Source organism: Augochlora pura, chromosome 8 (genome assembly GCF_028453695.1).
Source record: "Augochlora pura isolate Apur16 chromosome 8, APUR_v2.2.1, whole genome shotgun sequence".
NCBI classification, from domain to species: Eukaryota; Metazoa; Arthropoda; class Insecta; order Hymenoptera; family Halictidae; genus Augochlora; species Augochlora pura.
The window spans coordinates 8,210,943-8,237,866 of NC_135779.1; the positions used below are offsets into that span (position 1 = coordinate 8,210,943).

Below are 26,924 nucleotides of genomic sequence, written 5' to 3' on the forward strand. Positions count from 1 at the left end.
TTTTGAGGTTTTCTGAAGTTTAAGATAAAGGCGAATATAAACCCTTTTGACGAGGTGACCACTGCCCATTACAAATTTCGTGTAGTTACAAAACGACTTCTAAACGAGGATATCAATTTGGGCGAAATTTTCCATAACCTTTTTTGCGTACAAAAATTTCGTCCTTGAACGAAGGATTTATCTGTTGAATATTTTGATTTTTATAGCCTAAAAGCCTGGTTACTTATTAAATAAAAAATCGATACTTTCGTTTTAAACGCCTGTCGTTCGTTCAAAATTTAAAATTTTAAAAAAGCCTTCATTCAAAGATAAACTTAGACTATCAACTAAAGAATTATTTTTCATACATGAATCCAAATAACCGTGGGTCGAGTAAAACTGACCACGGCAAGGTATGCTTTTTTAAGTCCTCAGAAGAATTGGCATAACTTACGCATTTCTTCAGATTCTAAAATATAAAAAAATACAATTAGTAATAATCTTTCAAATAAAGGAACATTAACTGAAAAAAGTCTTCAATAATATCTAAAATAACTAATATTCTGCAATATTTATAGTACCTGCAATATTTCGAATTGTTATACAGATTACAGAATGATTCATTTTAGAACAATGATTAGCTTTCATCCTGCATCGCCATTTTCTCTAAACGACACCATAAACGTATTTTCCAAACACAGACAACACCATATTAATTAACTAAAAACATTCTAAATATAATTTTAAATAAAAATAAGTATTAGAATAACTAATATGCTCTATCTACAATATTTCAAATTGTTATTTACATTAAAATATGATTTATTTAGTATGATAATTATCTCTACCCATAAACGACGCCATTTTTCCTATTGGATACTGGACCCCCAATCATAGACAGTACAGGTTAACTTACCAAAGAAACTATGAATACAACTTTAAATAAAACGGAGCATTAGACTAATTAATATATAGCATGTAAAGTATCGCAATTTGATATTGATAGTTCAAATATATTTATGAATGATTTATTCCTAAACAATAATTCTCTTCAACCACGCGCCGCCATTTTCCATAACTTCTACCCCTCGAACATTCCCTTGGCGTACGCGATCAATTCCCGCAAAACGTAACAAATGTTTAAAGATATAATGAAAATAAACTTACAGGAAAAGGTAGGCTTAAAACGGAAAGGTATGAAGGAAAGGGACTGCGACCGAATAATAGTTTACGGTGACCAGCAGGAGCCTCTGCACTCTGCGTGCTATTGCACACGCGTAGCCACAAGAACGAGAATCGACCGTCGAGAATCGATGGTGGGGGCAGCCGAAACGATAAAACTACACGTAGCTCTCTTCACCGCTCAGTGCACGTTGAGCATCGAGAGGCGAAGGTAGTATCGATTTATATCGTTCCACGCGAAAACGAGATCCGAAGACGATAAATTGATTCATTGACAAGAATTCATTGCCACTGATCGTTTTAAACGCAGTGACACCCCTGAGAAGCCAATTAAAGTACGGTGTTGCGCGCCCGCGCGCCTTTTCGATTCAAAGTAAGCGTTTCTAGAAAGAGCAAGCGCGTTAACGGAACTGTCGTTCACCTCAAGTGATTGAGTTTCCCAGCTAATTACAACGATTCAGTGTGAGAAGGGAAGATCCGACCCTTCGTTACCTTCGTTCAAAGGTATCCCGCGCGAGGCGGCCGAGTTGTGAGAGCCAAAGCGGCAGAGATCATACTCGCAGGAGAAAAAAATAAGGGATACTGTATATCGATAATTCGTTCGAAGGAAAATTGTGAATCGAGTTAAACCGTTCAGCCACGCCTATGGAGTCGCGACGAGCCCCGTGAAGGCAGATTGAGGTTATCCGTTGCGTCGAAACGATCCGCCGGATTTAAGTGCGTCCGTTGGTGCGTGGCGTGCAACGATTTTATTTGTACACACTGTACGTCACGTGCGTGCGTGTTCACCGGAGGAGTGCCAGCCCGACAGAGAGGAATAATGTCAAGCAGTGTTTGCCACGCGCCCCTGCCAGCACGAATGGAAGCGTTCACAACGCGGCTCTGTCTCCGTGCTGCTGACCAGTATGAACGGCTTCTGCAAGCTCACTTCAATAAGGTACGCACCTGCCAATTCTCCCCAGCTTTCTTCTCACTTTCTCGCATTTAACCGAGCGTCTGCTCTGCTCTGCGACGCGAACGTCGCCCGAGATGTTTGCTAGCTAATCGAATCGCGAGAAACATCGATGGTGCACGGTCTTCGTGGCATGGGATGCTGTCGCGACAGTGCCGTTTCAAAAGCCACCGTGATCTTTAACTATTTCGAGAAATGTCCAATTTCAAGGATCCATCTACGAGTTTTTATGAAATGATATACGGTATAGCATAATTGAAATAGCAGTGAATATATCAGTCTGCCTGTTTCGCAGACATAACTGAAGAAAATGTTAATAATGTAATAGCTTTTTTGTCTTGGACCCAAAGCCATTAGGTCTCGAACACGAGAAAAGTATTTCAAGACGAATTTCCATATCGATAGGATAAAATTGTTCAAAACAATGACTTTGACATCGTAGTTCAAAATTGAAGGTGACTTATTGAATTGAAAATATTTACCAAAGATCAATTTAAATAATTATGATACATTTTCATAAAGCATTTCTGTAGAATTGTGTAACTGCGTTTATGTTGAACACAGACTATTCTGGTTAAATCTAGAACAGAAACTGCATTTACAGTAGAGCACAATAAATATATTGATCTGAACGAACATGTTTTAGATAGAATTCTGAAGCTATATTTATCTTGAATGTAGCTTATTATACTGTAGATCAGAACAGAAAGTGCATTCATTTATAGTACAGTAAATGTATTGATCTGAATGAAAATCTTGTTCGTATAATTTTGAATTTGTATTTATATTGGAGATTGTATTACACTGTAACCGGAAGTTGTAAATTTTATTTTAAAAGTCTCGAGATCTAAAAATTAGGATTTCCCTGAGAGATTTCGTTAAAACGAAACTATGGAAAAGTATAGATTGAAGAAAAATGCACTGGGCCCAGGGATAGCGCGACGCGGCCCTGGCCACGGGTAACATGTTTCTAGAAGGGCTAGTAAGGCCGGTATTAATCGCGATCAGTTACCCCATTCATTTTTTCGAGCTTGTTCTGTTATTTCTTCGATTTTCCTCGTTGATTCTTTTAGAGACGGTTAAACCAGTATAACTAGAGAGGTACGTGGATAAAGTTGTTTATGTTTTTTTTGTGGCAGGCCATGGTAAATGTATTCTAATGATATTCCTACCTATTAACTAGGATACCCGCGTTAACCTGTCATTTTAGTTCATGCATTAGCGATTTTCCTTATTTTGTGTTTGTTACTGAATCAACAGACAAAAATATTTGTATTAATAAATAGTAATACGATTAGATTCGGTGTAACAATGTGAACATATTTTGAGAAAATTCCGATAAGGAGCCTGTCGGTATTTAGTAGACACACTGTCGCCATTGTTGATACCTAATTGAAAATTCAATTCGTGCTAAATCTTAAATTTCGCAGGAATCTCAAAAATAAAACTGGTTGTTAATTATACATGTTCGCAATCGTTTGCGGGCTCGTAGCTAGCAATAAACATTGGTATACAGAGTAAACGATGGGGAGCCACCTGGATCAAATTCATGGACAGATATAGACCGGGCCTTTCGAAATTCGACCAGTCTCGTGGCCTTCAACGAAGGCAGATGAACGAATTAATTCAAGGATCCGTATTACATTAGCGGACAGGAAACGCGGTTCTGACGTTAACGATTTTTAATGAAACCGTCCGACTGACGTCTTACTCATATTATTACCAAAATACACGGCTGCACTTTATTTAGACTTTCATGAACATTGTGCGCCGGAGAAGTTAAATAATTGTACAAATATGGACATGCAAATATGTTCTGCCTTCTTTTCACGACAAATATGAGAATTGTCATTCTGAGATGTTATTAGAAAAATTAATATATCGCGAATTTTATATATATATATATATGCAGAGCAAGAATACATTCATGAAGTTTTTTTTATACAAATGACAAATATTGTTGCACTATTTTAAATTCATCAAATTATCGAAGGCAGAGATACATGCACATGTAGCTCCTGTGTCTTGCAATTAGTGTAGATAATTTTTATTGTGCACAAAAATCAACAGTATAATCGTTAAGAAATTCTTTGCAGAACAACCTATTAAGGGTTCTATAAAAAAGTATGCTGGAAGCATGTAATATTTCCAGTTGATCAGTTATGAGTCATAACTTATGGGAGACTGGTGTTCTAAAATCTGTCTGGTCATTGATCACTGTTTCCACTTACAGTAGATCATTGGTGGATGTTACACTGTCAGTCATTCAATTCTCATATTAAATTTTAAAAATAGATTCAAACAATCCTTTGCTAATTTATGTTTTCCCCATTGTTCAAATTGATTTTTGTAGATTCTAAATATGGAATACCCAGTAGAAATAAAATGAAAAGGTTATTAAAATCGTGTAAGCAGTCTGAAATATTTGAGATTATATTCAGAAATCAGGGTGTCGATGAAACATGAATTTCCTACGAATTATTTATCATCTTTCGTGGGATTCATGATCTGAACGAGTAATTCTCGATCATGCAGTCGTTTCTGCGAACGATTCTCGTTCACCCATGTGTTTCTGCGAGAAGAAAAACATGCGCCGCGATCGTCGTAGCTCGCATTCCAAACCGGAAACAATTTATGCCCGTGGACGCGCAAATAACGTACGAAATTGGATTGTCTGCCTCGTGGTTCGATTTCAAATCGGTCCTATTAGCCCCGTCCAGTTTGCTCCGATCATTTTGATTATTATAATCGCGACGTTTGCATTCCGCTCGTAGCCCGGCCGAATCACTGCTTCAATAGTATTATTGAAACGATTCTATAAATAAATTGAACGGGAAACCATAATAACCAGCTGTCCGAGGCAGCGAATTGCAGTTCGGCGATTTATGGCCGACAGTTTGGCGATTTAACCATTCAGAACCGATTACCGACGACAAAGCGAGGCATTGTCCAGTTCGCAGAAAGAATGATCGCCCACTAAACATTAGCGATCTCGATTAGAATCGAAATCATCGCTTGGGAACACGAATTCCAATGTTTTCAAGTGCTCTAACATTCGAACAGCGTGGATTCGGAATCGAAATTGTCACATTTTTCTGTTAAACTAGCTTAAATTGTCGCATACCTTATTAAGGCCTACAGAAAAAGTATCTTACGGAATATTTTCAAAAAAATTGTTAAATGAAATTATAAATGATACTAGGCATATACATGTATGTTTTTATCGGAAAGATATATCGTTCGAATGTTAAACAGTTTATAATATATATACAGTATTATAATTCGTAAATGGACACGTTATGCAAAATTAAAATGTTCTGCATTGTTTGTAAGAGAATATTTCTCCCAAATGTTTTTCCATTACTCAATTGTTTTTATTGTTTTGCCATTTTAATATTGTCCTTATTGTTTTTTCATTATAATATTGTTGATACTGTTTTTTCAGTTAATTGAGATCAGAACCGAAGCAAAGAAAATCGTTTTGCAGTCAGGATTAAGCCGAGAACGTCAACTGAAAGAATTAGCTATTTTTACTTTCCGGTAAATTAGTTTTTTTCCGAAGCAGCGAATCCAGACAAACATCGTCGGAAAATTCTTTTACGGAAAAATTGTAAACACCCGTGAATATTTACGATGGATAGAATCCGGAAGTGTGTAGGTTTGCTCGAGAGACTCCGTGCAGCACGCAGAATATTTCGAAGAATGTGGTAATCAACAGGCAGCGCGGTTATTGCAATTACTACATTCTCCTTGATTGACGTCGTCGGTTACGTAGCAAGAGCACGCATGCCTTGATTTCCATGGTGCGTTAATGTTGCGCAATTAGAATGAAAAGAAGGAGACAATTCGAAAGATGAGTTACCATTAGCAGAATTAAAAAAAAGATAATGAATTCGAAACTTCGAGGGAAGTTGATCATTAGCGCATGCCAAAATTCGATATTATTCTTGCAGAAAAGATTTTACTAAATTAACAGGTGTCAAGAAATTTATAAAAATTCTGGGACGATAATGTAACTATTGAAAGGACATATCGGAGCCGCATTCTTTGCTATAATCATTAAACTGGTGTCCGTGCTATTTGCGGTCTGAATTTAACGCGCGAAATAAATTGCAGACTGAACACTGAGTAACCTAATTTTATCTTAAATCGGGTCAATAATAGGATATTATCGGCATCCAAGTGAAAAAGTGTTATCGTCCCATTGATTGCAGCAATTGCAGTCTGGTGTTGGAGATTGTCGAAAAAATATGTGGAACGAGACAATAAATATGATATAGGATCAAGGAAATTGTTTGAACTTATCAACTAGAGGAAGTCAGAATCAAATTCTGGAGGAAGCTGTTATCTGCTGGTATAATAATTAGATTGTGGATTTGGTGCTTTTGCGAGAGAAAAGACTGCGTCAATTAAACAATGCACGAAAATATCTGAAGAATTTCGGGATGAAATTGTGAGGATTAAAGTCTGAGATATTAACGTCTCTTACAATTGATGCAGTTTCAATTTTGCACGATTCGCTATCTCCGACGCAAAAATTAATCGATCGGCTATACACTGCGTATAGTGAGAACATTAAGCCACCAGAAGAACTTGGGGACGCTATTAAATTCTTGGCAGCTCGTTCAAGTTAATAAAAGACGTAATAAACTTCCGTTTAGTACCAGTTTCGTGCAACGAACAATATTTTTCTGTTGCATAAAGTTGCTTATAGTTTACAGCTTCGGGCAAGAGCTCTAGCTGAACAGCTTGAATGATCGATCGATCAAGGAAATTCTATACAGATAGCCCAATGAACATATTCCGCAGTATAATCGTGTCCGATCGATAATGAATACCGGAGAATCGAGAGATACAAAATGGAAAATTATAGTTTCCAGACTAGGTACGTACCTGGCCACTCGACCTCCCGTTGCACCGGACCACGCGAAGCGTATCTTTCACGTCATAGGAATTATTTTATACCATATTAACGTGCACGCTTATGGGCACGTTTACTGTCGACCAGCCTCCACCGGGAAAGTAAATACCAGCTCGTGAACAAAATCCGCGAATTAAGGTCTTTCGCACGGCGACGATCCGAAGATTTAGGTCTCGGAATGCCTCGATTATGCAAATGTAGCCAAGAACTGCATGTTTCGGCAGAACTTTCATCGTACAACTGTTCTGCGCTGTGTATTTTGGCTAATTATTTCCTAACTCAGTTTCGAAGTCAACTATATTTGGGAAATTAATGGTTTCGAGATCGATCATTTACGAAATTAAATGTTTCGAGACAAACTTTTTGCTAAATTAATTATCTGCTGAATCGATTATTTTCTAAACCAATTATTTGCTTAATCAAATGTTTGTTGAATCAGTTGTTTCGAGATCAAATTTTTGCTATATCGATTGTTTGTTAAATAAATTATTTTCCCAACCAATTACCACTTGGTGAATGAAATATTTGTTAAGTTAACTGTTTCGAGATCAATTATTTGCTAAATAAATTGTTTGGATATCAATTATTTGCCAAATCAACTGTTTCGAAACTGATTATTTGCCAAATAAATATATAACGTAGACATAAGGGATATAAACTTACTTCGCCGACAAGTAACCTCTACCTTTTATGAATGCACGTGTCGAACGCTGTAGTTACAGGCCTTCAGAAACATATAAACAAGTTTCCAGTAAATAAAGTATCAGTAAAAATTCTACGAATACATAAAAAAAAGTCACTTTACCGACACTAGAAGAAAAAATATTTTTCTTCTCTTCGCGAAGAATAGATCTCGGATATTATGTACTCTAATTTAAAACGATATTTTAATACTCAAATTTCAAAAGGATAGAAAGATATGAGAAAGTTCCGAATACTGTTCTACCATTCCTAGCTGATCCAAATGATTCATAAAAGAAATGGCTATTCACACGGATATCCTGTCCTGCAATCGACATAGACGATGTTTATTTAGCATAAGAAATCGCGATCCAACGACGTGCTCTTTAGACATTCACGTTCACAAAGGCCATTGTATTCAGACGTTCTAAAACGAGGTTTCTGGGATAATCGACTTTACTATCGAGCGTAGATTGGCGGGATAGTGACTCCTCTTTCACAACAGTTAATTGAAAGCTCGATAAAAATGTGTACAAATCTCGCGTTCTGCAACGTCGTTCTAGATTTCTCTGTAAAATGAAAATAAGCTGCTCCAAATGCAAAAACCAGGAGCCGAGTAAACATGTTTTTGTCTTTTGAATCATGCGAATAAATCGCATATGGTACGAACGCGGTTACGATGATCGGTATCGAGAAATGTTTACCAAGTGCTTCGGAAGTGATTCAGATCGTTCGACGAACGGAATCCCGACGGTCTATAACGCGGATAATTATCTTGGAAATCCCACGATTGTTCCACGAGCCCGGTTATGGCACTTGTTGGTTAATTAGATACGTTGAGAATCCGCGTAGATCGTGTATTTTTAGCACGGCCTTCGTTTTACCGTTTGTTGATTTCACTGTTTCTATACGCGCGGACGACACGCGACGAATCAGTATGCGTGAAATTACGTCGGGATTTTTTTAATACCGCTCTTCTATCTATTACAAAATCATCGGATAGATCGATGAACACAGAGAGAACACTCCTTGGTTAAGACTTGTCGTTCAGCGAGACTGGAAGCAGATGAAAGCTTTTGTGTAGTTCAGTGAACCTTGATTTACCAGTTTTCTAATACTTCGTTTAAAATTGAGGAAGAACAATTGAGAACTATTTGTCTTTAACTGAACTATTTGTATTTAAGAACTATCATAATGTTATGCGTAATTCGTCAAATTATTTAGATTAATATAATATAGCAAGTTTTTTTAAAAATTATTATTTAAAAGAAAGTTATCGAGCTTCCTTGCTGGACACAATTTAAACATTTCAAAAACCTAATAACCCTATTTTGGATTTAGAGTTCGAATAAGTTTGACTGCAAAAAGTTAACGAGTTTCCAGATAAGTCAAAAGTTAATAAGAGTATTTGTACCACGGAAAGAGGTTTCGAATGATTTTGAACAACCTTCCGAAGCCAGATCTTCGCAAGAGAATCGGCTCGAATTCGAGAATTACCTAGGTCCCCGTTAATATTTTGGTAACAAGTATTTTAAGATCTCGCTGAAACTAGTTTTCGAGCGAGGAGAGACGAGGGACCCGCTAATTGATTCCCACGAATGATGTTGCACGGTAAAATTCCTGTTGAAAAGCATCGATCGGGAACCTAGAACCGGACGAAAAGGCCTGATAAAAATCGGATAAAAAAAAAGGAACGATCGAGAAAACGAAAAAAGAAATGAAAATTTATACGGCTCCTCGGATATGAAATCTAGTGTTTACGATCGTTCGCAATTATAGTTAATCAGATATCCGCGACAGAAAAATAAATCTATGTACTTACGAACCAAGCGATAAAAGCGTTCTCGCAGAGATTATCTGCACGCCGGATTACGATAATCAATGAATTCTTTTTTTTTTTAGGTATTACCGAACGGCGTGCGCTTGGTCAATTAATTTATCTGTCAGTTTACGCGCTTCACGAGAGTTATAATTATGTAATTAGTTATCTGATATTACGATGTATGTTATTTGTTTACAATTAGCATCGCGTTCTTTCGATTGATTAAATTAGAGTATATTTTTACCTCGCTTTGCTCATTCCCGATTAATTTTCAATGTTTTATAGATCAGACTGATTTAAATATGTTTGAATTGCTCCCGCTCGAATATAATGAGCGCCATGCGCGATTAAATATCGCGCAGTATGCTGCAACAGAGAAACTAAGCGTGCCGATTAATTTCACGCATAATTATACGTTAAGCATCGCGGATACGATTACGCTACAGTTCCGCTAATTATCGATTAGGGAACGCCTCTGACGTCGAAAGCACGGCGATTCGAATAATTAATAAATCATTTTCCCTCACGTTCTGCTTCACGATTCTCAACAATCTCGTGGATCCATTATATTTCTTTTTGTTCTGTTCGCGAATTGTTTGCTGAAAACCGGAAACGCCGAAGCACGACAATGGCTTCATTAATATACAATTATACTTGCTCACGTTGCCTCGGTTGCGCAATGTGGCTATGTTGTTATGACTATGTAAAGTCGACGGAGACGCTAGATTATGGTACGCGGAAGAACACGGTAGCAGCGAGTCCTTTTTGTCTAATTGCATGCTACATCGTTGCGATTAATTAGTAGGCTGCGCGGTCTTTAAACTTTTACGATGCTGCCAGCGAATCGTCGTAAAGAAACTAGGATTTTTATTACAAAAATTAGTAAAACCGATGTAACAGCTGATCAAAGACATTTCGAGAATTTAAAAAGCTGTTTTACATTATTTTCAACTGAAGGAAAGTCGAACGTTTATATGAACAATAAATCTCGAGAAGCTATTTCTAGCAGAAAACTAAGTTATTTGGCAATTCCGCGCAGGTGAGATAAGAGAAAAATATTTTGCAGCCACCATTTCGACGAATTGCGAACAAAAGGTAACTGGAAAGCGTCACCTGTAATGTCGCAAAACGTTTCACGTTTGCTGCCATCTGCGGCAGATATGGAAAAACGGAATGCTTAATGAGTTGAATATGAGAGTTCAATGATAAGCAACGCGGCCTGCCTGTCGACATGATTCAATGAAGACAGAGAAATAGGGAGGGGGTGGCAAGCACGCGATCGAATCGGTATACATCGGCGACGATATAAATTAAAGTCAAGCTTGATTTATAAATTGTGTTTTTCCTGTGGGGTCACGTTTACGGGGGATCGTCCGTCGACGTGTCCCCGAGAGACCTCGTTTGTTTAAAGTGACAACAAGTAGTGTACACGACGTGCATGCATCATGCCATTGACGTCGTCGATCTGCCGTATTAACATCCGCCAATTAACATTACTTCATTTCAGTACAACGTTCTCGCCTCTTTTTTTTTCTTTCCGCCGTTCTTTCCGGTTCTTGTTTCTTCGATCATGCTCGCTACAAGCTACAGAACTCGATCAACGTTTCGATTCAAGATAGTCGGTTTTATGGAGATTATTATTTGAAACCGCAACTAAACTACGAATTTTTGTGCGAGTTAAAAATTGTCTACACCAATTGCACGGAATAAAAACAAAACGGAAAGTCTTTTTTCTCTGAAATAATTTTAGTTTTAAACTAGTATTTTCTAATATTTGAGATAGCAGCTATCCATTGTTTTCCATAAACTGTTTCGTATTCGATATTTTTTATTAAATTATATATTTTATAAAAGCTTTGTATTCAAGCAAAATATGGAAAACTACAGTAGATATATAGTACAATTGCAGCAACTTAAACACCTTTCAAAGAGATCACAATAGCTAACTGGATAAATACTAGCACGTACGTACAGATCGGTTCGACGAATGTGATCGTCCACCGTGAATCCGCGAAAACAATTTGTCGCCTGATTTCCCGTTTCGGTTTATTAATGTTTCATGAATCCGGGGCCGTCGGGGGAGGCGAAAAATGTCGGCCCTGAGCTTGCCAATAACACGCGTCGTACAAAATCAAATTTCGATTTAACGATGCGGGACATCCGCGAATTTCCATCGGCGTTACGCATACAAATTCGTCGCGGAACCTTGTCGGATCGTCGGTTTTATTCATTTCGCATGGAGCTGCTCGGCATGCGGCGCTAAAAAAGGAGCGCCTCGTATATCGGTTCGATCGGAAATCGACGCACCTTTTAAATAGATAAAATCGCCGGTGTCGGGATAGAACGTCGTCGACGACGATAGGCTATCGTTTGATATTCGACGCGGTGGATCGCGTTCCATTGACGTGGCACAGTGGTCTAAAAAGCGGTATTTCGTAAACAACAACGGTTACATACCGATCCACACCTCGAGCGATAAATCAATTGTTCCTAGCGATCGGTTCGACCAATTCTGCCCGATATAAAATATGGTGCAACTCGTAAATAATTGGCGGTGGCTTAATTCGTCTTTTCAGCAGTTTGTCCTTTGTTTAAAAAATATAGATGTAATTGCCACATACTTCGATTACGAATTTTTTTAGGGGAAACCGTACGACCAATTCGATTGAATTCTCGATTTGATATCAATTTATTAGATTTAGTACACGAGGACAATTATTTCTTCCAGTTGGAACATTGATTTAAAATTAAATATTGATATCAGTAGAATGTTATTGATACTCTAATTTAAAAAATATTTCTACTCCCTAAAATCTGGTGAACCTATTCTATTTAAAATAAATTGATATAATGTTACATAAGATTAATTTATATAAGGTATATAAAACGAGCTTTCCGATTGACAACAGTAGAAGCTTCTTATTAATCGCATAAATTATAAATCAATGTTTTGTAGCGTTGCGTAAACTTATGTAATACAATTATTACATCGATGTTATATAACATTGTGTAAATCTGTATGAGATTTTACACAAAGCGGACTATCAATGAACAGAAAAGAGCGAATCACCGCGTGACTCGCAATAAAATCGGGAAGGACGATGAGTACACGCGAAAACCGCGAGAATGTTTCCCACTGGAACGCATCTTTTTCCAAGAAAGATCGAGTCAACGCGGTAAGCGAAATTTATATGTCTGGCCCTCGTTTGCTGTTTCTACTTACAAAGCAAACGCCGAGGCTCTACTCGGCGGCCGATATATCGGTCTTGTTTATCCGGTCGGCGCGCGAATAAACATCGCGCGAACACCCACCGAACTTATTTTTTCATCCGCGTTTTATAAATAATGGGCTTAACCGTCGGAGTACCTGCAGCACGGAGTCCTGTGACGGAGTCATTTCTGACTCGCACCGATACTTACTAATACAGATGAATGTTTACTCGAGCGCCTCGGTAATACGGCTCCGCCAGTGTCGACCCTTCGAGCTCTTGGCTTCGACTGATTGTATATTGTTAGGATATATTTAAGGTGAGGCCGGTGTAAACATTGGCGGTCTCTCTGCTACTAACACAGACAACTTCGGTACTGTATACGTCACAACGAGTCACGAATGACTACGGCGTAGGAAACCGAGAGTTAAATAATTCGAGATAAACTCCCGCCCGTCCACACGTTTATGCAAGCTCAGCATGAAACGGACGCCATCAATCCGGTATCGGAAACATTTTTCTCCTCTGTTCGGACTCGTTAACCCGTCTATTCACGGAAACAGATGTCCTCGTTCTCCGAAACGGTCCGCGAAACTCGGAGGCACCCTCGAAGAAACGGCAAACTGCTGTTGGATGATGACCGCGGTTTTACGTTGTTTAACGCGATCTTTTTTCGTATTCGTTTCGCAATTTTTTCGCCGCTTTTTCGGCGACAGCACGAATTTTGAACTTTCTCCGCGGTTCTCGAGCGGCCCCGGCTTTCACGCGGCCGACGAGCCGCATTTTTATCAAATCGTTCGCGCATTGACGCACGCGGCCCCGAGGTCATTGCCGTTTTCGGTGGAATTTGGTCCGGGGTCAAATTGCTCCCGTTTCGCGTGTCGGTTTGGCGGTAGACTCATCGCGGACTCGTCGAGACTCGCCGGAATGCTTTTCCCGCGAAACCGACATTTTTCTGGTCGGAAAAGAACCACGAGCTGCGCGGTGATTAATAGTATTATGATTATCGCATTTTATTTCCATGAATGAAAATTGTTGATAACGATCGCCGCTCGCGTGTTCAAACGAATCACGCGACTATGTGTTTCCAGCGACGAGCGTACTTGAGATCCGTGACGGTGGCCGATTCGGATGGACGATCGCGTCGAAAAAAGCAAGTTCGTTCGACGAGATTGCATTGTGCATTTCGCACGTGAACCCTTACGGCGCCGATCGGCGATGATGACCTTGTCTTCGAGCGCCACTTGAATTCGCACCGCAGAAAGGGTTTAGCTGAATTGTTGAAATCCAGCTAACTGCGTAAGGTCGGAGCGTTCTGCATATTCATGAAAATCGAACGTCAAATGACACTGTTTTTCTAATCGTTCGTGTAAATTAATGCGCACCGCTATGTTCGACGAAATATTTCGTAAACATTCGGAATAAATTAACGTATACAACGGTTAAAGTTCGTCTAGTTATATGAATATTCCGAAAAAAATGCCAGGAATGAAGAGCTACGCAAGTTTCGCTGATTAGCGGAATAACGCGTTTAAGAATTAGGTGCAGTTAGAGTGCAGTTGTATCATTTGATTTCGTTTCGAACGAGTTATCGTACCTCTCATCGAAAAATAAACTCTAGAGGCTGAACATTTCTATACACATTCCTCGAGATATTGTTTTAACGACGGAGAAATTTCAAAAATTGCCATTAAACCGTTCAATCGTAAAAAGATTACAAAGATACCGCTATTAAACAATTCATCGTCTACAGTAAATTCGAACGGTATATTTTCGATGACAATAGGAGCACTCGAAGAATTTGGAAATGGGTCATTTGAAATATCTCCGGTCTCGCTGGATACGGAGACAAGCGTTATCTCGCGGCACCCGTTGTTAAACGTTAAAACTGGAACGGTGCTCGATTGAAACTTATCTGCAACAATGCAATCTGAATACACCGGTGACGTCAATGCTCCGTAAAACACGGCTCTGCTTACGAAGCGAGCAAGTTACGAGCCTCTTTTTCCCCCGTGCCCGCCACGATACAGCCGAAGGCTAAGGCGAAGGTGTGCGACTTTATTATTCTGTCACGTTCCCCTCCGGCGAAATATCATTTGCAAAAAGTGCGACTCCCACTGCGCCGGAACGGGCCCGGCTGCGTGACGAATGACCGCTAATGATCGGTTATACTATGATTTTTATGCTACGATTTCTGCACCGATTTTTCTGGTGTTATTTTTGTACAACGTTCTTTATTCTATTATTTTTACTATGATTTTTCTTGTTCTGTAATTCGAAATCCTAGCTGGAAAACATTTCGACATTGACTTGAACTATTCGTGTCTAGAAAATTCTCTCGTTGCAATTTTAACTCGACATTGCATACCAACGGGTTTATTACAGCGATGAAATTCATTTTAGTATCGACAGTCTACGAACGTTATGCATTTCTGACGAAAATGGTTCAAATGCAAAACAATACAGATGTCTAAAGAATTTTGAAAGCATTATCAACGTCGCTCATTAAAATGATTAAGAAACGAAGTAAATGTCCGTGAACCCTCTGCGGCATCATGTAATTAATGAAGACAATTTGTCTGCAAACTGGAATGTTTCTTTCGTTCGCTAAATATTCGTCATTTCCACGAATGCTTTAGATTGATTTCAATTTACAAATCCGTGTATTCGTTTCATAGTGTCGCGAGCATGTGTTAAACGCTCGCTAAAGATTTATTTGCCGGTTGATTTTCAGCTGCGAGAGAGTCGAGCGAATATTTTTAGTCAAACAATATGCGAAACGGGTCGCCTGTTCCCGTTCGCGCGCAGCTTTCGTTTGCCTCGTCGATAATCGTCGTACCGCGAACTGTCCCGCTGATTATGCGACTGCAGTCGCACCAGAAACCGCGCGTTATGCATTCCACGCATATTTTTGTCCCGGGGCGCGTGTTATGATTACCTGTTAACGCGGCCGGGATCATCGGTCGAACGCGAGTCTTCACGTGCCGACCGTCTCTTCTCTTAATCGAGCACACGCGATTAATTAAGCTGCGAGTCTTCTGCACCGTTCTCCGTCGCAGATGTCACGCTTCTATACGGTGCGAGAGAATTGAAACGATTCTGCATCGTTCACGGTTGCTATCAAATTTCATTGTAGTATCAACGAGCGTTTGAAATCCGAGGAAACCGCGATCAATCTTAATGAAGTACAAGAACCGAGCAATTGAGAAATATACTTCGCAAACACGATCGAGTAACCACCGCTTCATTATCTACAATTGTTGTCTATCGGTTATCTCTGACTCACGTTTCATAAAACGTGTAATTGCATCGCCGGGAATTAAAAGCAGAATTAATGTATACATCGAAATTTCTAAAGTCACTGAGATAAATGAATATGTAGGAACGACTATGCTAAATGGATTGAACGTAACGTAAAGCACTGCAGGAATAGTGTATCTGAATAATGATTAAATTAGAATACCGTTTAATTGAATTGACCGTTTTAGGTCATATACTTTAAACATCGGGTCATACGATAAAATCGTAATTCAATTTGGAATCATTGTCAAACATGTACGATTCTTCCGATTTAGCGTTATGTTCGTCACGATCGGGTACACAGTCTGTATATTGAAAATTGTTTGGACGATGAGACCGTCCGAAATCGCCGATCGAGAGATCGCGTGGCTCGACGTCCTCGTGACCGGACCTTGCCGGCTAGATTAAAATGAACGGCGTATCGCGGGAATCGAAATCCACGGTTGATCCGTCCGGATCGATGATCGGAGTCGCGGAACGCGTATCGCGATTATACGTGACGTTAATAACGAACACGAACCTTCGAGGTTCCAATTTAATGCACGTACTCGGAGGAAGTGCAATAAACCGGTCATAGACGGACTCGAACCGCTCTCTTGTTTATATCGTTTCGATGCGAAGGAACTCCACCTTTTCTCATCCTCGTTGCAACCAAATGCGCTTAATGTTATTCATTGTTTACGAACGATATCCTCGACAAGTAGTCACGAATTTATAATTTATCTCGAAGAATATCGTTTACTTGAAAAAAACGATGTTTTTTTTTCGTGAACATCTGAGACGCAACTCGAAACGATGACTTTGTTTATCGACCTAGGACAACCTGGCAAAAGAATATGGAGATTCCGCTTATCTCCGGTTATTTTGCATTTCGGCGAGTAGCGGTTTATCCAGTTGCGCGCGGAGGCGATTGGAATTTTGCCGGTGCGAAACAGTCACGTACGGACGTCTGCAGTCTGTAAACATCGATCTTCTCGTTTCCACCGAAACCGAAACGATCTCGTGTCTCTTTTTCGAATCGTACGGCAAAGTGCCGCAGGATGAATCGTCCAATCGTGCTCAATCGTCCTCGATCATCGAATCGGTGCGGACCGTTTGCACGCAATTGCGCGAACGTTACGCGTCGGTCAACCAATTGGCCAAATCGTGGCCATTCTACCATGCGTTCTGCCAAGAGGCGCACGTGACGCATCATAATCGGATCAATTGGTGCCCGCGAAGTACTAATTAACGCCGGTCATCCGCGAGCTGCCTGCAAACTCAATTAAAGCTTTTATTGCAAGCGACACGTGTCCGGCAACGAGACAGGCAAAGTTTTTTCTTAACAGACAAAAAGCTGAGTAAAAGCAGAGAAAATACCGAAGTACATACAGAATTGCGTCGATTCTTAAGTCTTGCGCATACTTCTTAATCTGTCGTGCTTCTGTGAACATTCGAAACAACTTTATCCAATCGTTAGGACATGCTCCACCTCTATGTTATCTTTCGTCCTATTTACGGAGAGCTTATGTAAACTACAGAATTAGTATTGCATAAATTACTTTTCGAGTTACGGACAATAATACATTTGTTGTTCTCGTCTTATGTAATCATAATAACGAAGTACAACTTCGAAGTTATCGCAGTATACTGTAATCTTCCTCCGCTAAAAACATTTTCAATTTTATCGACTTTTTCTGATCGTTAAGTACACGACCAATGAACACGAATGGCAATTCTAATAATACCAAATGGAAATACTGTTAATTGAAACAAATGAGTTCATTTTGGGATTTGACGTTAAAATGGGTTCGAGTGGGTTAAAAGAATTTAGGGGTCGGTCACTCGTTTCGATGTGCTATAATTTTATTATTTTAGTGTTAAGCCACAGTGTCGACTGGATTAAATTCTTAGTAGATTCCTCTGGTTACAGCCGTCGAAGAAGGAGCAGACGCGGCTGAACCATAACTCGAACCAGAAGGAACATCGAAGGCAGAAGGATGCGTCCTCGAGTAGCACCTACAGCGCGTTCCGGCAATGGCGGCGTTCGACCTCCGCGGGGTCGAACCGGTCGAACAGCGTCGGCTCAAACTCGACCGGAGCTCACCCTAAGGTCCTCACCGATCCGTTGACCATCCAGAAAATGGAACAGTTCCCGATGGTCCTGTCCGACGCTACTATACCCGAGGAAGACCTCTCGTTGAAGTTTCTAGCGCTGGTACCGATCATCCTAGCACCTATTAAATTCGAAGTAAATAATGGAATAAAGAAATGAAAGATACCCTGAAGGCAATCGCTTGAAAATTTCTAACACTTGATCAGCCGGTACTTGACTCTGGTACGCTTTACAATTTAGCTACTGAGTTCTATTAATCTAGAGAAGAAACTTAGTAACTTTGAATGATAATCACCAGAGGCGATGTTAGTAGCTATTAACACGTTAAGTGCCAAAAATCGACCCTTAAAATTCATATGATTTGATTAGTGAAACTAAAACTAAAACGTTTATTATTAATGCTTTACTAAGTCTAGTAAAATTCAGTTCTATATTTCATTTACAAACTTATGATGCCTATTCTGTCTTTGTCTTATTCATAACACTAGCTTATCTAAATACAATTGTTCGGAAACACTACACTTCTAATTTGAACTCACTTATCTCGAACGACTGCAGAGTATCCTTTAAAACAAGGTCGGGGCAAACGCTTGGAAAAATGTCTTAAGCATGCTAAAAACCTAGCGGAGATCCCTTGGCTGTGCGTGGCCGACTATCTAGTATACGTGTACCGGCAATAGTCGAACTCGTCATGAACAAAGGACCTTCGCTGGCAGGGCAATATCGATCCTGGCAAGTCTAGTTGCTTAATGTGTTACGAAGACCCATCGTAAACCGGCTCGTAACAGGCCTAAGTAAAAATACTAAAAATTAATGGCCCTCGTGGCACTCAACGTGTTAAAAGATTTCTTAAAACGGAACCTAATTGACGAAGCTAGAATAGAACGTTTAACTGCGAACCAAAAGTGCAGAACCGGGTTACTGACACAGGGGTTGACTTTATTTCATCTGTCTTCCGCGGACTGTATTAAAGGTTGCTTACACTTGAATTGTTCTTGCAGAACGCGTTGGATCTAACGGCACCAGCCAGCGACGTTCTACTGAAAAACAGATTGAAGTCGTGGTTCCAGTTATCTGGCCATCCGGATGGCTTCGCGCCAGCCGGACCCGGCACAGTTTGGAAAAGAAAAACTGGAGGCGTAGAGAACACTGAGAGAATCGTCTACGAGGCTCTCAGCAAGGACAAGGAGCTGCGCGATTGTGTGCCAAGGTAAACTATCGATCTTATTGTATTATAGTCAAATAACTTATTATATCAAAGAGACGTAGAAAACCTAATGTTACGCTTGTTTTGCTAAGAGTAATTGTATCTAAGGGGCACGTATTCCATTGCAGATATTATCGGGAAGTGGAGTACAAAGGAGAGACGTTCATCGAGCTGCAGGATCTGCTGTTCGGCTTCAACGATCCACACGTGATGGACATCAAGATGGGGACGAGAACGTTCCTCGAATCCGAGGTGTCCAAGACGACCGCCAGACCGGATCTTTATCAGAAGATGATCGCCGTTGATCCTAACGCGCCGACCCAGCAGGAACACGAGCAGCGTGCCGTGACTAAGTTACGGTACATGCAGTTCCGTGAGCAGCAGAGCTCGACCTGTAGTCACGGTTTTCGAATCGAGGCGATGAAATTACCGGGAGCGCCGCCGATTACTGATATGAAGAAAGTGAAGTCGCACCAGGAAGTCCTCGACACTATGAAGCATTTCCTTGGTACCGGCGAGACCACTCGCGAAAAACTGCTTGTTCGTTTGAAGCACCTCCGTTCAAAGATCGAGGCATCTGAATACTTCAAGACTCACGAGGTATGCATCCTTTGCTACCCCTGATAGATCTAATCTTAGACTGTGCATTTTATATAGTTGAAGTAGACAATTTCTATTTTACATAAAGATCTGCAGTTTAACGATTATACAGTTTATTATATCAACTCTTGTGTTAGAGCAAAAGTTTGATGTGGTAATGTCTGTTTCAGATAATTGGTAGTAGTATCTTCATGATCTACGACAAAGACAAAGTTGGCGTATGGGTGATTGACTTCGCTAAAACACAAGCATTACCAAATGGGCTGACGATGACGCACAGAAAGCCATGGGAGCAGGGCAATCATGAAGAAGGATTCTTGTTCGGTCTCGACAATTTAATTTCAACCATAGAAGAAGTCGATGTTTCACAGGCTGCATAATTTGTATGTTATCGTCGTAAAATCGATCGAATTGTATTTAGAAGTTAATCAAGGAGTATTCGATTTTCTCGTAGGAAAGTTTTAGAACATTTATTCGTTTTACAAATACTTTCTTTTTTTAACCGTATTTATACCTAAGATTTTGTAATACTGGCCATTTAACGAACGCTCTACCGTCGAATCAGTGTTGTTCCAATATTCTGCAGGACACTTTCTCATCTGTGTACTCGAAGATAGAGACTGTACGTATTTTCAAAATTATTTGAGATATTTTCAAGCGATCGCAGATAATTTGACTAACACTGATACATATGATAGGTATTCAAAGAGGAAGACTGCTTGTTACTGCATTTTTCTATAAAGATTTTTAGTCGAGGTAGTTTCACGAATGTAACTTCGCATTATAATTAGAAGGTGTACAAAGTTTATAACTAATGTACAAACGTAGTGAATTAAATGTAATCGTTTAAAAATTATTTATGAAACATAGATAGTAGATATTCGCGCATTATCATATGATTATCAATGAAATACTCGTCGCGAAGAGCGACATCGATTTCTCACACTTCTGCTTTAAATAATTTTCTTCTTTAACATTTAAAGGGTTTCGAAGAGAATAATTCGAGTAAAATATTTATTCTTTTCGTATAAAATTAAGGATTGTATAGAATAAGATATTATTGCAAATATTATGCAATAAATACGAAGACTGTTGTACAAGGATGTAAACACATATTTCAACAATTATTCAAAAGCATAATCAAAATTTTTTGAGAAGAGATTCATCTTAAAATCTTTTGTGTCGCGTACTTTCTCTTGATACTATGTCTTAGAACAGCTAAATAAAAAAATACATTTTACATATACAGATTGGGGAAGAATCCATTTTTGACCTACAGAAAAAAATATTTCTTTGTGTACATGATTGAGATTCCTTCATTGAGATTTCAATTTTCATAGAACTTATTCGATGATTGATTCCATATCAATGTCAAGTAACTCTTCCATGGATTTCGGTTTTGAATTAATGATGGATTCGTACCATCGAATTTCAGCAGCTGCTAAACATCTTTGCCTGTAAATAGAAAATACTAGATTACAGTTATATGTTATCGTATACGTAATCATTTTTATATAGTTTCGAAATACGTTATTGTGTTAACAACTTTTCTTCATATTTATACCGCTATTGTATGACGCTGCTATTATATTTTAAAACTTATATACTAACATTTCGATTTGTATACTTGGTGGTTTTCTTACGGGATTCCAACCGGAAATTGGTTTTGCATTGGTTACCATTGCACCCCGAATGCAGAAAGATAACGCAACTTTAATTAAATTCATGTCCTGAAAACATTTGTACGAATTACATAAAATTTCAGTTGTCTTAGAAATAATTTCATATAATTTATATGTAATAATATATTATTCTTCATCAATACTTTATTAAGCGGAATGTAAAAGACTGTGTAATTAAATATAACGTGAATAACAAACGTACACGCCATTCAGTATTTAATGTGTCTGCTAAACTCAAAATATTCGCACAAGCGTCCGCTTCCTCGATCCCACCCATGGTATTTAAATAATTTTCCTGCAAAAAATTCAAGAATACTGTCGCTTGAGATTGGAAATACGATGCAATATCGTCGGGATCATGAGCGAATTTCCAAGAATTTCCATTTGGAACTCCTGCAAAAAATTTATTAGTATAAATGACATTTATTCTTTAAAGTTTATTGCACTGTGCATAACAATATTTACTTTTCGGATTAATTACCCGACCAACACCATGTAGAAGTCCCAAACCTTCTTCTCGAATAAGGCCTTTAGCGTCTTCTTGTTGCTTGGGAGCTAATATGCACAGTATCAAAACACAAAATTAAAAAATAATATAAATTCGTGTGATTCATTATACACACCTTTCAACGAAATAAATATAAGATTAATAATCGCATTTCTGATATCTCCAATACTATTGGACAATATTTCGTCGATTTTATCTTGTGAGACACACAACATATGACTAGCAATTGAATTCAGAATTTCTGCTATTCGTTTTAATGCATTCTTCATTGCAGCTTGTGTAACAGGATTAACGCTAAATTATTAAAAATCAATAGCTGAATCTCCTACAGTAAAATAGAAAAATATTGCACACTGTAGACTACTCACTTAATTGAGATCATACCAAATTTTTCTTTTATATTCGGAGGAAACAATCTCTGTGATAGGCTTGAATTTCCTACTTCTGTACAAATAAAAACTATAGGTTCCCTCCCCATTTCATAGTATTTTCTAAAATTACAATACAGTCATCATTATTAAGTAGAAAATATATAAAAGAGATATAGAAAATTAATAGTTACTCTAAGAGAGAGAAGAAACTGTTTTTGTCGTGAATGTAAATATTTGGGAAGTCCTTTACAAGAAGGAGACGGCTGTGGTAAGTAGTCAAAACTGAACTGTACCTAGTAGCTCTAATTAAAAATTCTTCAAACCTATCTCCTTGTCTCATTACTCTATCTGAAAATCAATCAATATTTATTGTGTATTTATTGAAATTATTAATTGTAAAAGTTAATATAAGAAACAATTACTATTTTCATCCATTCCTGGATCAAGGGGAGTAATCCATTCAGTAACATTGAAACCATTTTCCTTGGCTAATAATTTAATTGCTTCTGTCTTCCCACAACCAGATGGACCAGATAGAATTAATGCATTAGGTGTGCCTTTTACAACTTTATATTGTAACCAGTCTGAAATCTCTTTTTGCTTCTGTCTACTAACTACTAATTCAGAAGTCTTCCTCGGTTCACAAGCTTCCAATAAAGTAGACAGACTGCTAGTGCATTTTTTTTTAGGAACTATTTTGTAAGTTGCAGCAATATCGGAAATACTTTGGTCCAATAATTCCAATGAACTTCTTTTTGCAACTGGCAACTTTTTAGAAGGTTTAATATCATCGAACGTTGGCATAAGCCAGCTACTATTTTTCTAATAACACAAGGAAAATTGTATTGTTAATTTTATTATCAGTAAAAGTAGAATGTAACAACTTCTTTATTGTAAATTTCGTAAAAAACATACCTTTAAATTGGCCATAATATTTACTAACAGAGGAACAACACTAAAATTACATTGCAATCAAACGGTGCCGGGTAAACGAAACTCTTCTGTATCTATGTATTTATCTGCGTAACCAATGGTTCAAAATTGATGTTTAGCCTTGTAATAATGAATGGCTTTCTGGAATATGATTAACTATTACGTTAATCTGTTTTGCAGTGTTGTCATCTATCTTTTTCGCATTATATCGAAAGAGTAGGCTCTCCTGGACAGTTCTGTGTATGTGATTAACTTTTTCAAACTTCTTCAAATATACCATAATTAATATTTTTAAAGGGTCATATGTACTTCTACATATGTTATATATTTGGGCAACTGTGTCGCCTCTTTAGGTGAAGAAATAAAGTTCCGTTCGCTGTCTGTACAGCGCCAATTGGACTAGTAGCAAAACGCCCAAGCTAATGGCCAAAATTATCAACAATTGAGTTCGATTAACAGTTTGAGCATTTTGCCACTGGCCCAATTGGCGCTATATGGACCCTAAATTAAGCTTTAGTAGAAGCTTTTTATCATAAGAGGCGTTACAATCGCCCATATACAGTACAATGTTGCCTCACCGTATTGCAACATGCCAGGACCAAAGGGCTCAGAAATTTGAGGTATGATACAGAAACTACCATTCTCTGATTGGTTGACGCTCCACAATTAAGCAGTGCTGCCCTCATAGTTTTAAACAAAGAAAGGAAGTGGCGTTGCTTTTATATTGAGCATATTAGGAAAATACAGCATTCATATTCATATTCGTGATGGGTGGTGGTGTATAACTACTGTGTTATAGACACAGATGCGCAAATAAAATGAAATCGCAAGATGGTTGAGCAGGTGTCTTTGGCTAAAACAGTATCGGCAGCAATGCTTAGTTACTAAAACGTCAACCAATCAGAGGAAGCAGTTTATGTACTTAACCTCATATTTCTGAGCCTTTTGTTCCCGACGTAGCTCAGTATGCCGAGGCACTACTGTATATAATATGTTTACATACATGTATTTATGTTGTATATAATCCCTTAAAAACATTAATTATGGCGTAATTGGAGCAAACAAGTTAATCAAGTGTACTGAACAGTCTTGGAGGATCTATTGTATCGATGTCATGTGAAGAAAATAGATGACAACACTGCAAAAGATAATAATAATAGTTAATAAGCAGTTAGGGTAACATACATATGTAGAAACGAGAACGCATATAGTGTGGGTTACTATATGTTATACACAGTGTTTTCAACAATTTACTGATTTGGCATTTGAAGCGGTTTTGCCAGTCGATAAAATGGGTAAGACGAAAGATATAAGCACAGACGAAGATAAAACTGTAGGTACGATTTCCTGTATTGAGAACGATTAATATTTTTTTTAAGTAACAACGTTCAAATTGATTAATTATTGTCAATTTGTTTTTTAATTTCGTCGCTGGGGTTAGTTAAGTACATTTGAGATAGTCAACAAACTGAAGCGTCGTCCCCGATCAAAAACCAGGCTGGCATCTAACACGAAAATATTTTGCGGGAAATTTAAAAATCGGAATATGTATTCATGTTTAGTTTAATTTTTCTTTTAACGATTTCTATACCAATGGTGTTACTATCTTTTTAGAAACTAACGAAATATCTCCACAAAAGAGGCACAAGAAGCACAAACACAAGAAACATAAAAAGAAAAAACCAGCACATGATGAGGTCGAAAGTTTTGTTAATGTCAGTGTTGAAACGGAAAAGAAGAAAGCATTTAGAGTTAAAATGAAAAAGGATGATGACAAGGGGTAAGTAAAATAAGAATTTGTTAGATCATTAAGCATTAACATTTAAATGAGGAAATGATACAATGTTCTACTGCATTTTAGATTGGAAAAACCTCGTGAGAAAGTACTGAAGACAGCTAATCTCAGTGTTGCTGGTTCGAGTACTGCGCCATCACCGAAAGCCACAGCAAAGAAAAAAGTACTAAAGGGCAACAAGGGTAAAGACAGTGGTACCAGTAGTGAAGAAGAGCGCTGGCTTGATGCTATAGAGTCTGGAAAACTGGAAGAAGTAAATCTATAAATATGTTTAAAAATTTTACTAGTCCAACAAAAATCTATTAATGTAATCTCCTTTAGGTTGACGATGAGTTAAAGAAAATTAAACCGAAGGATCCAAAATTAATGACAGCCCGTCAAAGAGCGATGTTTGAAAGGAAAACTGATACAGAACCGCATGCAGGTGTGGAGCAACTTATGTCACTACCAACTGGTTATAAAGAAAAAGTTATGACAGCAGAGGCTATACAAAAGGCTGCTCTAAAGTCATTGAAAAGAAAGCAGCTTGCCGATGAGAAAAGAGAAAAAGATAAGGTATACTTCTTTTATTTCATCTAATAAAATTATTCACTTTTATCTAATTACTTTCATGTCCACAGAAAAAAACAATGGAAAGGCTATTGAAGAAACAAGAATCCAAAGCCTCCAAAGTTATCAGTAAAGGAAAACCTTCCAGAAGACAAGTTCCTTTAATCACATATCGTTTAACGGTTGAAAGAAGTTCAATATCTTTGCCACCAGGAGAAGATTTCCCATTGCAGCCTACTCAGGGGTAAATAATAATCACTTCGAAACGTCTAACACCAGATTATTAATTGTACAATTTTTTTACTTTCAGGAAAGACCCACCGTTTCCGGTACTCTGCGGCGTGAACGAATGCAAGAACCCGAAGAAGTATTCATGCTCAAAAACTGGAGTGCCACTGTGCAGTTTACAATGCTACAAAACTAATTTAGCGGCAGCCACACGAGGATAAATATTTTTCAATTATAAAACACGAAATCATTTCTTTAAAACTCATTTTATCAGCGAATTAACGATTGCTAACATTTCTTTGCCAATCAGTTTACTACCACACATTCTCAAAAGATTAACCCATGGATGGTAGTATTCAAGTCCACTTTGAACCAAGCGTGGTACGTAATGTATTTGGATGTACAGTATAACTTGTTAAGGAAAAATTAGCTTAAAGCTCGAACGTCGTCGATCCTTGTAAATACCGTTGCATACGCGATCCACCTGTGTTTAGACAAGTCGCACCGCTGGCCGTCTCGCAACGTCCGTTTCGTACATTCGATCTCAACGGAATGTATTGACCAAATAAAACCAGACAAACACGTTGCATGAGACTCAATCGCGGTGCACTCGATGACCGGTTTTCGATGTACCGTTATTAAATTTGGCGGCAGACAGGTACCGGCATCGCGAAGTGCAGTGTCTTCCGACGTGACGAAAAAATTCGAATGTGCATCGAACAGAACTTGCGTAACTGGGACTAGCCTAGGCCTTGCTTTCACCACCCAAGATAGATCCAACCGAGTCGCCGTTTGATCGTGAACCGCGTAACATCGCGCCCGTCCATTTCCTGGGTCATCGTTTGACTCGTGATCCGCAATGATAACGTCGCGATCGATATAGATCAACGACCCTGCCGCCGAGACCCGG

At 38.5% G+C, this 26,924-nt stretch overlaps 3 protein-coding genes across 7 annotated transcripts; 2 read left to right on the forward strand and 1 right to left on the reverse strand.

Annotated features, from left to right (window-relative positions):
• Positions 1–1,350: 1,350 nt before the first annotated feature.
• Positions 1,351–20,328, forward strand: Ip3k1 (inositol-trisphosphate 3-kinase-like protein). 3 transcript variants are annotated; one of them, XM_078188373.1, is made up of 5 exons: positions 1,351–2,098; positions 17,943–18,276; positions 19,143–19,351; positions 19,477–19,948; positions 20,119–20,328. In XM_078188373.1, exons 1-5 carry the CDS (start codon positions 2,067–2,069, stop codon positions 20,326–20,328), a joined length of 1,257 nt encoding a protein of 418 aa, XP_078044499.1. In that variant the 5' UTR covers positions 1,351–2,066. The 3 variants fall into 3 exon arrangements, with proteins under 3 accessions (XP_078044499.1, XP_078044497.1, XP_078044498.1); XM_078188371.1 differs by having other exon boundaries at positions 17,959–18,276; XM_078188372.1 differs by having other exon boundaries at positions 17,959–18,243.
• A 75-nt stretch (positions 20,329–20,403) lies between these two features.
• Positions 20,404–24,659, reverse strand: Rad17 (Rad17 checkpoint clamp loader component). 2 transcript variants are annotated; one of them, XM_078188369.1, is made up of 10 exons: positions 24,628–24,659; positions 23,425–23,528; positions 22,932–23,331; positions 22,701–22,857; positions 22,507–22,629; positions 22,254–22,432; positions 22,096–22,185; positions 21,833–22,023; positions 21,560–21,678; positions 20,404–21,403 (listed from the first exon to the last, which is right to left on the reverse strand). In XM_078188369.1, exons 2-10 carry the CDS (start codon positions 23,437–23,439, stop codon positions 21,292–21,294), a joined length of 1,386 nt encoding a protein of 461 aa, XP_078044495.1. In that variant the 5' UTR covers positions 23,440–23,528; positions 24,628–24,659; the 3' UTR covers positions 20,404–21,291. The 2 variants fall into 2 exon arrangements, with proteins under 2 accessions (XP_078044495.1, XP_078044494.1); XM_078188368.1 differs by lacking the exon at positions 24,628–24,659 and adding an exon at positions 24,446–24,549 and having other exon boundaries at positions 23,425–23,678.
• On the forward strand, positions 24,599–26,914 carry LOC144473988 (INO80 complex subunit B). Of its 2 annotated transcripts, none has more exons than XM_078188375.1 (6): positions 24,599–24,737; positions 25,057–25,222; positions 25,304–25,490; positions 25,559–25,792; positions 25,858–26,030; positions 26,097–26,913. In XM_078188375.1, exons 1-6 carry the CDS (start codon positions 24,734–24,736, stop codon positions 26,233–26,235), a joined length of 903 nt encoding a protein of 300 aa, XP_078044501.1. In that variant the 5' UTR covers positions 24,599–24,733; the 3' UTR covers positions 26,236–26,913. The 2 variants fall into 2 exon arrangements, with proteins under 2 accessions (XP_078044501.1, XP_078044500.1); XM_078188374.1 differs by having other exon boundaries at positions 24,645–24,779; positions 26,097–26,914.
• The last annotated feature ends 10 nt before the right edge of the window (positions 26,915–26,924 follow it).

What these genes read in the sequence shown, in the direction of transcription:
- LOC144473988 (XM_078188374.1), top strand. Translation starts at nt 24,734, where the DNA reads ATGGGTAAGACGAAAGATATAAGCACAGACGAAGATAAAACTGTAG. An exon ending in AGTCTGGAAAACTGGAAGAA is followed by an intron (nt 25,491 to 25,558) that starts GTAAATCTATAA and finishes AATCTCCTTTAG; the next exon opens with GTTGACGATGAGTTAAAGAA. An exon ending in AGAAAAGAGAAAAAGATAAG is followed by an intron (nt 25,793 to 25,857) that starts GTATACTTCTTT and finishes TCATGTCCACAG; the next exon opens with AAAAAAACAATGGAAAGGCT.
- Rad17 (XM_078188369.1), bottom strand. An exon ending in TTTGGTATGATCTCAATTAA is followed by an intron (nt 22,433 to 22,506) that starts GTGAGTAGTCTA and finishes TTAATAATTTAG; the next exon opens with CGTTAATCCTGTTACACAAG. An exon ending in TATATTTATTTCGTTGAAAG is followed by an intron (nt 22,186 to 22,253) that starts GTGTGTATAATG and finishes TGTGCATATTAG; the next exon opens with CTCCCAAGCAACAAGAAGAC.
- Ip3k1 (XM_078188371.1), top strand. Translation starts at nt 1,982, where the DNA reads ATGTCAAGCAGTGTTTGCCACGCGCCCCTGCCAGCACGAATGGAAGCG. An exon ending in TGCAAGCTCACTTCAATAAG is followed by an intron (nt 2,099 to 17,958) that starts GTACGCACCTGC and finishes CTCTGGTTACAG; the next exon opens with CCGTCGAAGAAGGAGCAGAC. An exon ending in CTGCGCGATTGTGTGCCAAG is followed by an intron (nt 19,352 to 19,476) that starts GTAAACTATCGA and finishes ATTCCATTGCAG; the next exon opens with ATATTATCGGGAAGTGGAGT.